General features: G+C 40.5%; 1 protein-coding gene across 1 annotated transcript; it reads left to right on the top strand.

Annotated features, from left to right (window-relative positions):
- Positions 1-3,245: 3,245 nt before the first annotated feature.
- On the top strand, positions 3,246-7,221 carry LOC148036933 (uncharacterized). Its single transcript, XM_087675860.1, has 5 exons — positions 3,246-4,030; positions 4,119-4,353; positions 4,445-4,565; positions 4,680-5,383; positions 5,496-7,221. The coding sequence occupies exons 2-5, from the start codon at positions 4,298-4,300 to the stop codon at positions 6,922-6,924; spliced, it is 2,310 nt and encodes a 769-aa protein (XP_087531986.1). The 5' UTR covers positions 3,246-4,030; positions 4,119-4,297; the 3' UTR covers positions 6,925-7,221.
- The last annotated feature ends 6,529 nt before the right edge of the window (positions 7,222-13,750 follow it).

Raw genomic sequence — 13,750 nt, 5'->3', positions numbered from 1 at the left:
TGAAGTATAAAAAGTTGGAGATGTAAATGCACCTTTTGATCATTTTACAAATACAAAGTTTTCAACTTAGCTTAGTTTAGTATTAGCATCTTCTTCCATGCATTTTTGTTGTAGCAGCCATGGCTACCTTTTGCTATGTATTAGTGAAAGATTTGGCATGGCCACGATTTTTCATTTCCTTTGCAATTTCTTATTTTCTAAGAGTAGTCTAGTATATTAATTTTTAGTTAAAGCAAGCCTCTTTTATAGTACAATGTGGAAAAGGATCGGTTTAAGCCAATGAGATGGGGGGGGGAGGGTGCCCAAAAAAATCAAGGCTATGTATAAATATTAAGAAATGAAAGAATAAGCTCATTCTTCTGGTGTGCAATCTTGTGGAGCTCTCTTCTTGCTTCTTGCTTCCATCTTACTTATGTGTGAGAGGGAGAGAGTCAAAGAGGGAGAGAGTGTATGTGCAAGGTGGAGTGAAGGGACCAGTGTAGATGAAGGTCTTGCTTCCTTTTTCTTCTTCTTCTTCTTCTTCTTCTTCATTTTCTTCTCCTCCTACACAAAGCTCGTGCAATGATCAAGGCTATGAAGGTGGAGCTTGCTTGAGGTGCATTGCTTGAGTCATGGAACCATCGATGAACCTTTGTAGATAGTCTACAAGGAAAAGGTAAATTAGTGAGTTTGCTATGATTATTTTGAGAGTGGGCAATGGTTATGTGAGAGGTGGCTATAGCTGTGTTGCTTAAAGTGCTTGAAATAATAGGCATTTTGTCAACTTTGATAATCATGCTTGCAAAAGCAATGGCACCTAACTAGGCTTATCATGTATGCACATATTAATCAACTCATGCTTGATGCAACTCTAAGTGTTTCGAATTGGATACCCTTTGTCCACCATATACACAAAGTAACTTGTGATAGGTATGGAGATTGAGGGTTGGATGGATCCTTTAGATTAAGAAGGTGAATAACTCAAAGTTTTGGTAGAAAAATGGAACAAGTTTTTATAGTGAGTGCTTACCTTAGAGTTGCACGATAGGGTCAAAACATGTGATACCAACATCATATTGGCGTGCGGCAAGGAAACTTTTTTGGCATGTGAATATGCTTAGTACCCCTATAATATTAGAGAAAAATGTGGACACATGACACTCAGACCAAAAAGTTGAATTCACAGGGGTCGTCTATGAGAGCATGGATAGCCACTTGTCAATTGACCTACACAAGTTGGTGGAGGTCGACTTATGTTAGATGTTTGGGGCCAAGCTCACCTTATTAACGCATTTAGTGGGACTTCACACAGTCAAGGGAGAATCCTCATTGTTGAAGGTACTCCCTTTATTTACATAGGTAAAGCACACATGTAGACCATTATTTGGTAAAAAAACCGTCTTGGGCAGGTTTTTCTCTCCTTATCGTGTTTCTCTTTCCTCACTCTGTTTTTAGTGCCTTAGTTTATCTACGCATGTCGTAGTTGTATTCACTTTGGGTAGCTTTATACACGAGTTTATTTACCTTTTGTGTGGCCTAGTTCCTCAATTCGTTCTCAGGAGGGGTTTGCTTTTGTAACCACATGAACATTGAAAAATCAAACATAATAGTACTCTTAAAATGAAAAGTTCTTTTTTGTATGTATGACTTTTTTTAAAAGCAAGGGGGAGAGGGTGAGTTGAGATGTGGTGGACCAATGTAAACCATGTAGCTTAAATAGACACCTTGTAGTCACCAATGCATTGCTTAAAGATTACATTCACAAAAGCAAGAAGTTAAATAGAGGGTCCTACGTTTGTAGGAGGCATTCGATTTGACACAAATGCAACTTATAGCTAGGCATTGATGTTCTCTCCTTGCTTGCTTTTCGCACATTGTCTTGTGTTTTGGTGCCATAAGGAGGTGGCAATCAAGTAGTTTTTTAAATATTGTTTTGGCTGGAAAGTGCTACTTATAGTTAACTTGCAATTGATGAATAGGAAACTTGGAGTCAAATGGGTTATTGACTGGGGTGTGTGTGTGTGTGTGTGTGTGTGTGTGTGTAAGGCCCATATTAATTCACTCCAAATGTAACCACTTTGAACCCCATCTTTGGTTTTGTTTTCGAGGATGGGCGAGCATTGCAAGGGGATCCTTTTAACAAAAAAGAGAGCCAAGTTTTGTTAGTTAAAGCAACAGCGAGGATGTGTGTTGAATCCAAGGTTTAGAATTACATTCACATGGGCAATGGTTAGGCACTTTGGGGAAGAAATGGAATCTTGTAAAATAAGGCCTACTTATTAGTCTTAGTGGGGTGGAGATTGTAAAATAGACCAATCAAGTTTGTCAAGAGTATTGGGTAGTTAAGTCCCAAAGGTGATGGCCTAGCTGTTATCACTTGGTTTTACAATCATATGGCTGTGGGTTCAAGCCTCACTTGCATCAACTAGTTGGATGTTTGTGCTCACATGATATGCTCTTGTAAGTGGGGGCTCTTTGACCACTTAGTACTCAGTTGGTCCTCCTTGGTGGGTCATCAAGGAGAGGGTTTCGGTGCAATCAATCTCTATTGTTCATTTGGCTTGCGAGCTATCTTACTTGCACATAGGAAAAATGCCAGTGGGGGTCTTATGGTACATCAACTAGTTGGATGCTTGTGTTCACATGATGTATTTGTGTAAGCGGGGCTCTTGCCCACTTAAATACTTAGGTGGTCCTCCTTTGTAGGGTCCTACAATCAAACTTTGACATTCATATGGCTTGTGAGCTATCTTACCTACACACAAGAAAAATGTTAGTGTGGCTCTTGTGGTGCGTCAATGGTTGGACATTTGTGTTCACATGATGTGTTTGTATAAGCAAGGGCTTTTGCCCACTCAAATACTCGGTTGGTTGTTCTTGGTAGGTATAGCAAGGAGAGGGTCCCCCAAATGCAGTCGAGCTTTGTTGTTCATTCGACTTGTGAGCTATCTTACCTGCGGATGTGAAAATTGCGAGCGGGCTCTCGAGTGATATTTGGAGGGGAGGTGCCCCATTTGTGGGTGTGTCTAATTTTAGAAAAAGAAAGTGTGCGATTATCGATCAATTAATATGATATCGTCAGCATGCAAAACTGCGCGTGACCTCATGGGAAGGAAAAGAAAAGGGCAACTGATCGTCGGTGGCGTGATCAGGCTCCTCTGGCGCACACACATCTGGAGTCTGGACTCTTGACTCTCTCTCTCTTCTGTCAGCCTTTTCCTCTCTCTCTCTCTCTCTAAACGTGAAACTGTTGAAAGGCTCACACTCCTTCGTTCTCACTCGAGGTCAGCATTATCAGCCTCATCACACTTCCTGTCCGGCACCACGGCTCTCTCTCTCTCTCTCTCTCTCTCTCTCTCTCTCTCAGGTTCTCAGGGTAGATAATAGAGCCAGCCATGACCAGAGAGGCCCTTCTATACTTCTCTGACACACTAGAAGAAGACAGCGGCAGGTGCTAGCCCTGCTGCCCTGCATATATGGCCTTGTTTCTAGGAAACGGTAAGCTCATGAGAGAAAAGGAACACGACATGGGACAGCTAGTCTAGACCGAACTTTCCCCTCCGAGAGAGAGAGAGAGAGAGAGAGAGAGAGAGAGAGAGAAAACTCAGAAGTTAGAACACTCTGTTTACTCTTTCGTCTTTCGCGCTCCCCACTTCTGTTGTTATAATCCATTGTTTACTGCTCGAGCGTGCAGATCACAAGAGCAGCAGGAGACTTTACTTCAGGTTTTTGTCTCCTCAGTTTGTTTGTGCTCACTCGGAAAGTAGTAGGTGTTCTGGCCTGAGCAGATTATCTCGTCGGCGTGATTGACCGTATGTTCCCCTTGGTTCCTTTGAACCTTCTTCTCTCTTCGTTTCTAGAATGTGAGCTGGACAGCAAACGCCATTGTTAGAAAACATTTAGCTTAACCCTCGAGCACAGAGAGAGAGAGAGAGAGAGAGAGAGAGAGAGAGAGAGAGAGAACTTTGCTTGCCCCATTTACGGGATCCTAAAGCGTTACACAGATAGCCTTGCTCTTCGGTCGCTCTACCATCACCGTGAATCGCAGGAGGTAAAAGGGCAAGATGCATTGTTCTGGCCGTTTCATAGCCTACATTCTGGCATTATTGTTTATAGCCGTTGATCTACTTGTTTTGCAGATGCAACTATTCTTACCTTGTAGATGTTGTGAACTGTACTGCTGCCTCAAGCTTCAGCCTTCGCCGCCTGTCATTGTGCTCACCTTTGGCTCTATAACTCAACTGCTTCGCTGCTTACAAGTACTGTAATGGTAACGACCAAAACGGCCTGATTCGTTGGGGCCAGAGAGCACAAACCGATGACAGTCAATTGTCAAGCTATGGCGGACACTGTAAATGGTCAATCTTCGGAGAGGTCAGTTTTTTTATGGCTTAGATTGCAGTCCGTTGCCTGTATCATGAGTTCATAATCAGCATTCTTACTTCTCGAGCAAAATGCACATCAGAAATCAGGCCCTCGGCAGCGATGCTTCCACCATGACTATCGAGTTCTTGAGAGCGCGGCTTCTTTCCGAGCGAGCAGCCTCGAAAACAGCGCGACAGGAAGCTCAGCAAATTGCAGAAAAGGTATTTTGTTTGCTATAGCTAGCACTTGGTCCATTTCTGTCACGAATCGTTTCGTCGATTGTCTTTGCAAGATTGGTCACTCCTCCTTATGGTACGCTTGTGTGCTCCACGCAGGTCGCCGAGCTCCAGGCACGCCTTGATCTGGAGGTCAAGAATAGAAGGAAAGCAGAACTCGCCTTAGAGGAAGTGAGAGCAGCTTTGAAAGCCAAAGGTCTGATAGCGGAAAATGATGCATTCCCTCTGGCAGAAGAAAAGGAAGCTGGATCGGTGTCATCAGACGGCAACAATGACAAACTTGACTCTGCTCTGTGCAAGGGATCGTCTGTCAACAACGTTAGAGAAATGACTGTGGATCCAGTGATGGAAATTAATAACGTGAAGGAAGGACCTACGGAACATCCTGGTAACATAACTCAGATTAAGCAAGGCGTAGCAACTTACAGTGAAGAGCATGCCGAATTGAAAGAAGCTGCTACTGAAAACCCTGTTTCCGATGGAACACATACTACTGAACTGCCAGTGACTCTTGATTCATCTGAAGTTGGTAACAATCCGAGTGAATTAAGACCTCTACCTTCAGCCTGTGAAGAGCAAAGGACCGTCGAGAGTCCCAGTGTTGAACAAGAACGTGGCTCGTCGAATATGGGCAACAAAGTCGGGAGTTGCAACGCAGATGGCCATCAAATTATTCCTACCGCTAGCAGCCCGGATTTAACTAACAATAACCTGGTTGAAGGCCAGCGGGAGGTATTGCCAGCAGACCTGCAGTCATCTGAACAGACTAGAGGTTTGCTACCAAATGAAGCAGCTCAGAACAGGTGCATGTCCGTGCTTACAAATAGCGGCCTGTTTTTCTTTCTTGTTAGTTTGCTGCAGACAACCTTAATGTTCTTCTCAAGTAAAAGAGGGATCTGGATTTTGTGATTGCAGACTCGCCACAGCGGAACGGCTGAAAGAAATGTTGCGCCAGTTAAACCAAGAGGTAGCTGCTCTTCCCAAGGAACAGCCTTTGAAGCAGAAACTTCAAAGCTGGATGGACCATGTAGGTACTGTGCTCGAAGACAAAGAGCAAAGCCTAGATTCAGGTTCGGGGTTGTTAGATGCTGAAAAGCTTCTTGGTTCGGTTCAATCTCTTCGGGCTGGCCAAGGACAGGATGATAGCAGTAGAGATGCTCTAAAAAGGGTGCCGCCATTGCAAAGTCATGAAAACCTGAAGCATGCAGAAGGCTTGGTTGAACTGGCTAGCAAGGTGAATGCGGAGATGATCATGCTGACAAAAGCTGGACTACCCCCTTCTCAAATGCAGGGAACAGAAAGCCAATTTGACATATCAGCCATGAGGAGGCCTGAGCTCCTCGGTGCACTGAATGGTGCAGGACAGCCCTGTGACAGTATGGGCACAAATGGCAGGCGACATACTCCAGTAAATTCACCCCCCTATGGGTATTATGCGTTCAACGATCCAATGATCCAGAGAAGGCAATCCCCTGAGTCTTTGAAAGGAGACAACAGGCATTTTTATGCGATCAATGACCAATCTCAAATGCCATCGAACCTAGAGATGCAGTATAATGCATATCAGTCTCGACTTATGAGCTACGGCATGGTTCAGGGAGCATATGCTCGTGTAAATTATGGAGGGGCGGAATGGCCGTATTTTCCCAGTGTCCAGAGTCCAGGAAGGGGACAAATGTTTTACCATAATAATGACTCACACATTGTTGAGTCTCAAAGTCCAAGAAAATCTGACGATTCCGTGACAGAGGGAGACAATGGTAAGGACAGACAACTGAAAGGACTTATGTTTGAGGACATTTTAGGATATGAAAGGGGGCAACCTTTATATGCAGCGACAGGGTATGGGCAAAGCAGAGTTCAATTGCCTTATTCATATCTTGGTCAGGAGATGGCTTTCAAGCCCCAACCTAGAAGATCACAAAGAGTAACTCCTCTAAGGGATGCTACTCTTGATCTGGTGGATGATAAGAGCGGTAGGCTGGGGGGTATCCTTATGGCTCTAAATTTTGCAAAGCAACAAGTAAAAGAAGCTGAGGATGAAGTGTCCTTTTCTCAAACAGTTGGTAGGTTCGATGCAGAGTCTCATAATGTAGAAACTAGGGAAATGGCACGCGATTATTATCGTGCTTGGAGGCATGGACCGGTGCAAACTCAAGCGCCTATAGTTCATCTCCCTACGTCTCCGACATCTGACCAGGGGCTTTCTGCATTTGAGAGAAATGACGAGCTTAGGAGAAGCCATTCTGTCTCTGCTGATTTCATGATCCGCGGTTATGAAGCCCAGGTACAACCGAGAGGGGAAGTGCACTTGGGTAACGGTATCACACTATACACTGATTAAGGAGTGAGTGGCTTTTGGCCAAATGATCTCTTTTGGAAGTGATAAATTGATTGGCGGTATGGACTCCGGCAGGCAGGATCAACTTGGAAATGGATATTCTTCATGGTAATATATGGGACTGAATTTTTGGAGACAGGCCATAACTAGGCCATGTTCCTGTTCGTGTTACTCCTCTCAGCGACATAAGATATGTACATTCTGATTTTGCTCGTTATCAGTGGAAGCGAAATTTAATCGTCAACTCATTGTGTTCAAGCATGCTTTGAGTAAAAGCCATGATAGCAATGCATCACTTATTTCGCATCACTGATTTCTGAAGTATCGTTTTTTGAAAGTAAACAAACCTATCAGTTCACATTTGTTGTGCCAGGAGTTCCAGACAACTTGTTTAATCGACGACGCCTCTATGATGTGTGAAATGACCTGCACAAGCAAGGTCATGGATAGGGAGAAGAACGTCATCCTTATCTATCTTAAGATTTACTCCCTCTTCGTACATAACTATCAGAGCTAAGAGGCCCCTTCGCCCTGCATTGCTCCGTTTCGAAGCGAGCTGAGCAAAAGGGGGTCGTATAGTTGCTTCCATTTGCGCACACAAATGAAGAGCTAGTTTTTCCCATCGCTGCCTCTTTTAAACACACACATTATCTCTATCTGCGAGTGAGCTGTATGAATGGCCTTTTTTTTTTATTAAAGGAAGCTTCAAAAGTATATTCTGGAGAGAGAAAAGAGAGATTATACGGGTGAAGGGTTTTTAAAGCTTCTATACAGGGAAGCTGCCTGTTCACTTGCATTCAGCTTACAGCTAGATACAATAGGTGAAAAAGGGGTGATTTCTATCTTGATTCTCTACTTAATAGAGTTTATTTTTCATGTTTGCTATATCGTACTTTGTAGTCTCCATATGAGTAGCATCCTCTCTCAGCCTACACAAAGAAGTCATACTTAAAGCCATGTAGTGGATCAAAACCCAACTTATCAAAAACCAACTTATTTATGCAAATCCATATATTCCACATGTATGGACTTCTCAACTAGTTCTAGACAATCAATGGAAACCCATGGATTCCCCCCATATTATCTCCTTTCTAGTTAATCTAGTTGGATGGTAGGGCATGAGGACTTGCAAAAAACAAAAAATGTTAGCATTTTGACGTTAACTATAAAAGAGGTGAGGGATAGATTCTACCTTATGATTGCACTTGGGGCAAAGACCATTACTCAATCTACTTTTAGAGCCCTCTCATTAGTCCACAAGCCTTGGAGAGTGGCTAGCCACATTAGACCTTGTCGTGGGTTGAAGACTAGTTCAGCTTGAAATACTCATATCACTAATAAATAATAAGACATCACTTTGGAGCCCCCATCTCTTAGTTGTCATCCCTTGTAATTGGGCATAGTACTAATAAATAATAGGACATCACTTTGGAGATAGCTATTTATAAATATTGCAAATTAAATCAATGAAGAATTGCTTCATGATCCAAGAATCTTTTGTGGTGTGCTTTATGCATCATCTAAGGATTTACCATCCCTTCTCTTCAACGAGCCACCAAGAAAATAATAGTGCATATCTCTACAAATCATTGACATGGTTCTCCCCATATGGGATATGCATGTGTGTACACATACATGTATGCATGCTAAATAGGGGTGCATTTTGCATGACATGATCGCATATGCTCGGTGGACTACTCATTTGATAGATTTGTATGCCAAAATGTTGATTATATTAGTTGTAGAGTTGTACATTGAGAGTTGTACTTATAGCTTGTAGGATGCCTTAAAAATACAAAACCCATAATCTCATAGAATTAAAGGAAAATAGCAATTAAAAATTTTTATAGACTAAAAAGTGGGTCCCTGTAATAATATAGTTTAAGATGTGGATCTTTTAGATTGTCCAATAGGAAAGCTAGATGTTAACATCCATGGAAGGTAAAACTTCTCTCTAAATCTTGGGTTTTTAATTACAAAAAGGGGTAGTGGGGGATTTAGAAACTGGATGAATGAATAGTATACAAAATTTGAGTTTATCTCGCCTTGTAATTTACCTATTTTTAATGAATTTTTATCTTTTTCTCATAAAATTAGTTTGACCCAAAGTTTAGCAGTAGACTACTTTCATCCTCTTCTCTATTTTTGTAAATTTTCGTCTCCATTGAAGCTCTCAGATGAGAGTAATTAGGGTGTTGAGTATTCTACCTATCTCTTTACTTTCTTCTCCTTGTAGTTGTAGAATTGAGGTAAAATACAGATGCCCATCTCTCTTTGTATTTTCTCTTGTTTGTTGTTTTCTCAATAGCACTTGTTGTCGTTTCTTACTATTATTGTTATTTTGTTACAGAAGTTGTTTTGGGCAGGAGGCATATGTGCTCATCTCTCTCTTTCTCTTTCCCCCTCTAGGTATTGTTTCTATGTATTGTTATGTTTTCAATAGACCTTGATATTGGTTCTACTTGTTATTGTTTTCTTGCATAATTTATTTGGAGCAAGAGGTGAAGGTATCGATTTCTCTCTCTTTCTCTGTGGATTTTCTTTGCTACTATCTTTTTAATCTACTATAATGTTAGTTCTAACCTTTGTTATTATTTTATTGTAGAGTCATTTTGAGTGAGTTTGTATAAGCGCTCATCTCTCTCTCCCTCTCTATGTGCTTTCTTTTTTCTATAATTTTTTCCAATATACCTTCATGTAAATACTAACTCTTGCTATTGTCTTTTTGCAGAGATTAATTTAGGCAAGATTAGATAGGTGCTCATTGATTTCTTTCTCGCATTCACTTACACACACACTTTCTTCCTCTGTGTTTTTTATTTTCTGCTACTTTTATAGTAAGGTTTTATGCTAGTTCTAACTTTCAGATCAATTGTTGTTGTAGCACTTAACACAAGGTAGATCAAAGATTCTGTAGCTCTAGGTTTTGATCAACAACGATTATCTTCAACTGATCAACTTATATGTAAATTTGCCCAATTTTGTGCTACTTTTATTCATGCAACTATCTAGATATTTTTTGTTAAAAGAGATTCGTTAATTAAACAATCTAGTCATAGTTTTCTTATGTCTATGATTTAAATAGGTTTTGATGATCATAAGTTTCAAATCTATTATAATTACTGTAATTAAGAGAGTACTGCAGATATTCTATCTTATAGATGAATTCTCATTTTATATATGCAAAGAACTCATGAATAATTAGTTGTCTTAGTTGTTATTGAAGTGCTATGTTTATGTGACATACATGTATTGTGCAAGATTTAGGTGAAGCTCAAAACTCTTGATCAACTATTTTATTATGGTGAATGATTCCTTTGTACTGGATGCTATGGATCTACTGGAAGTTGAGGTTCAAAAATTCTTTGATTTGTTGATCCTATGTGTCTATTTGGATCTCCATGTCAATTGGCTTTGATCTATGAAACTTTTATATCATATCATACATATAACGCACAATATGTTGAGTCATAGAATATCTCAGATGTCAATCCAATGTGCCTATTCAGAATTGCATGCCATGTAACTACCATCCTTGTATCGATTACTCTTTAATACTCATGTTTTTATGCAATGTATTGAGTCAGATTAGACTTCTATTCATTACAATTTAACTTCTTTTTGCGAAATTCTCCGAGCTTTGTTATACTACTCTTTTCATTCTATTTCATGTAAATGGTATGATTAAAGTGATACCTTGAAATTGAATCCTTACTTTGTGTCGATATACATACCTATATGCGTTTTGATATCAATGTTTGTGTCTATTTACAAAAGTGTAAATATCTCTTAATGCCATGTTAATTTGTACACCATATTGGTGATTACTAGTTGAATATAAGATTCTTACTGTTTAGGGCTTACCATACACTTCTTTACATCTATTACCTAGGTTATAATACCTGAGAGAAGAATAAGCATTCTCTCGATGGAAGTACATAATAGGAAAGATGAAGAAGGGAATTCTCAAGGTGAAGGCATCAGTAATTATAGATATATCAAAGCATTGGAATTTTAGCTCTTAGACAAAGGAAGGTTGATTCTTACCTTGCAATAGAGGTATTAGTACAATATGTATTCATGCAAAAGAAAATACATATTATATCCATTTTAACTATTCAAAGAAATATTGCAAATAGTAAGTCTCTGCGTAGCATATTGAGAATGAGTAATTTCATGATATCTATGCAACTAATTGTCTTATATTTGCAAAAGTATACCCTTTGGATTGTTGTGAGTGAAAAAATATTGAGAGTTTCACATGTTCCTTTAAGTGTTACTACCTTGAAATTGGTAGACTGCTCTTTGAGGAGCATACAGCCAAGTACTGCGTAAAGAACCTTGTATTTTTCTACGACTCTAAGTATATATTACCAAAGGGGGATCAAGAATATAGAACCCTTGATTGTATACATGTATCGAATCTTAATAGCATACAATGGCCATTGTGTAGTAGTGATATTTTGTACGTGTAGCACGAAAATTTCGACAAAGGTTGAACTCTATAAAACCAAGCATTGACTCAAAGAATATACACGTAAGTTTATTCATACCAATTGTAATTTTTGTATATATGTTCAAGGAGTGTGAGGGTTTGAGATGTACTAAAAGCACGGATGTCATGAAAAGTATATCGAAGGATTATGTAACAAGGATTTTAGGCAAAACTTAGATGTCAAAAATCACTCATAGTCCTAATATGGTAGAGTGTTAAGTCACAACAAGGGACATGGATTTTAGGTAAAATTTTACTCTCTTGGCTGACTATTTTCTTACTTTGGGATAGATCATCTAGCTTTCCCTCCCACTTGTAGGTATTTTGTCGCACGATAGACTTTATGTCTAGTATTTAAGTATCATAGATGGAGGATGCTCACGGGTGAATGGTTGTGCGTTGATCAAGATACACATAAAAGTATAGATGTGGATGTTATTATTATCTATGAGAGCCATTGTTGTGTCACTATGCGGACATAGTGTGAAAAAACCTGGAGTGCACCATCATCTGACTTTCTTATGAATTTAGAGAGTCAATGTCATCTTAGTCATTAGTGCTAGTGTCCATAGCATGGTTAGTTTCAAAATACTAGAAATTTGGACAAGTTTAGCCTATTTCTGATATTTTGGATATTATTGTTGGGGGTAAAGGAGCCTCCGCCTAGCCGCCCGTGTATTACTACACTGATAGTCACCGCCACTACACACTACAGGTGGCGGACACCCGTCACCGTCACTTTATTCTTTATTCTTTTAGTGACAGTTTGAATAAAGGAAGGCCCGGTCACACATTGTGACTGTTGGAGTTCCCATTTCTTGTCTCTCTCTTTCTTGCTCTTGCTCTCCCGCCATAGCTCTCGTGTGCAAGCTTCGATCCTTCTCACCTTTCAACTGGTATCAGAGCTCGGCTTCCCGACTCTTGAGCTTGGCTCGTGGCATTCTTAGCTTCCCATCAACTCCCCACTCGCATTGGGTCTCCTTCCCGGCAGCCATAGCTCATTCTCTTGAGCTCCCGTCACTCCTCGGCTTCCCGAGCTTCTTCCTGGCCTATTGAGGCACCATCAGGGCATTGACATTGAGGTATTGCTTCATTATTTCAGAGATTTATTTTATTCCACATGTCTAGGTAAACAAGGCAGCCACCATTGAAGCTTCCGATCTTCATATCTCTTTGCCACTGGTTGTGGGCTACTAGAGGCTTGTTCCAAGGCCTCTTTGGCTCATGTTTGAGCCCTCCAATCCGTCCAGACCTGCCACTAGACCAGTAAGAGCAGTAGCATCATCACGCAAATATGCGCATGATTCTAGATAGATCTCATTTAGCCACCATTAGTTACTTCAGCTCCAGCTCCAGCTTGGCATTAAGCACTTGTTCGGGCTCCATTTCAGGCTTTTTGCACATGTATTGATACTTGGCATTGATCCTTTGAGATTAGGCATTGGTTTGGTGGCTGAAAACAGTGTTTCAGGACTGTTATAAACAGTCTACAGACATTTGATGCTAGTGCTACATTCACAGTTTATGCCTATGCTTGTTTGGGCATGACTACATAACCGGTTTGATGCCTATTGCATCCCGATTGATTGGGAAATTAAAGCTATATGTCATGCTATGATTTTGGCCTGATTGTGGGGTTGGAAACACACAGTTTATAACAGTAAATGCACGTTGAATACTCTTGGGCTGAATCTATCTTTCATGCTTTGACACATGCCTATTGGTTCCGGATGTATGTCTTAGGTTATGCTATGATGTATTGATCATCAAGGGACGACTTCGAGCTTGTCATTGGATCCGGATGCTTTTGGAAGCTTGAGCTTATTTCAGCCCGCACTTATTGACATCGGTCTATGCTTGACAGTGGTCAATGCTTTGACAGTTATATGCTCTTTGGGTATATGCTTACCCGATGCCCACGGCTTGATGTATTTGTCTTGGCACAGTGTACCATGTACTTGTTGATCTTTAGTGCTCTTTGAAGACTTGGCTTGGATTCTCATTTGCTATTCCGGAATTTTGTATTGGATGCCATTTTTGGTTGTCAGAGATCCTTATTGGGATGTATGTCTTGCTCATGGATGCTACCTACACAGTTGCTTTGTAGCCATCATGCTCTTGGGATACTATTGAGACATTGTCTTGGTTACTTGTCTTTGGTACTTTGACTTGGTTTGATTGAGCTATTGAGCTCGTTTATCCACCTTTTGTGCTAGTGGGAGCATCTTGTATGCTTGACCGACATTGAGCAAGAGGTTTATGCTATTTGAGCATTTTGCAGATACTTGAGACTTTGGGATCTCTTACACTTAAATGTTGCATGGTTCATGCATT

The sequence above is a fragment of the Lygodium microphyllum genome, chromosome 4, assembly GCF_053477565.2.
Source record: "Lygodium microphyllum isolate KBCC chromosome 4, Lygodium_microphyllum_v1.1.10, whole genome shotgun sequence".
NCBI lineage: Eukaryota > Viridiplantae > Streptophyta > Polypodiopsida > Schizaeales > Lygodiaceae > Lygodium > Lygodium microphyllum.
This window is presented reverse-complemented; position numbering and strand designations above follow the sequence as displayed.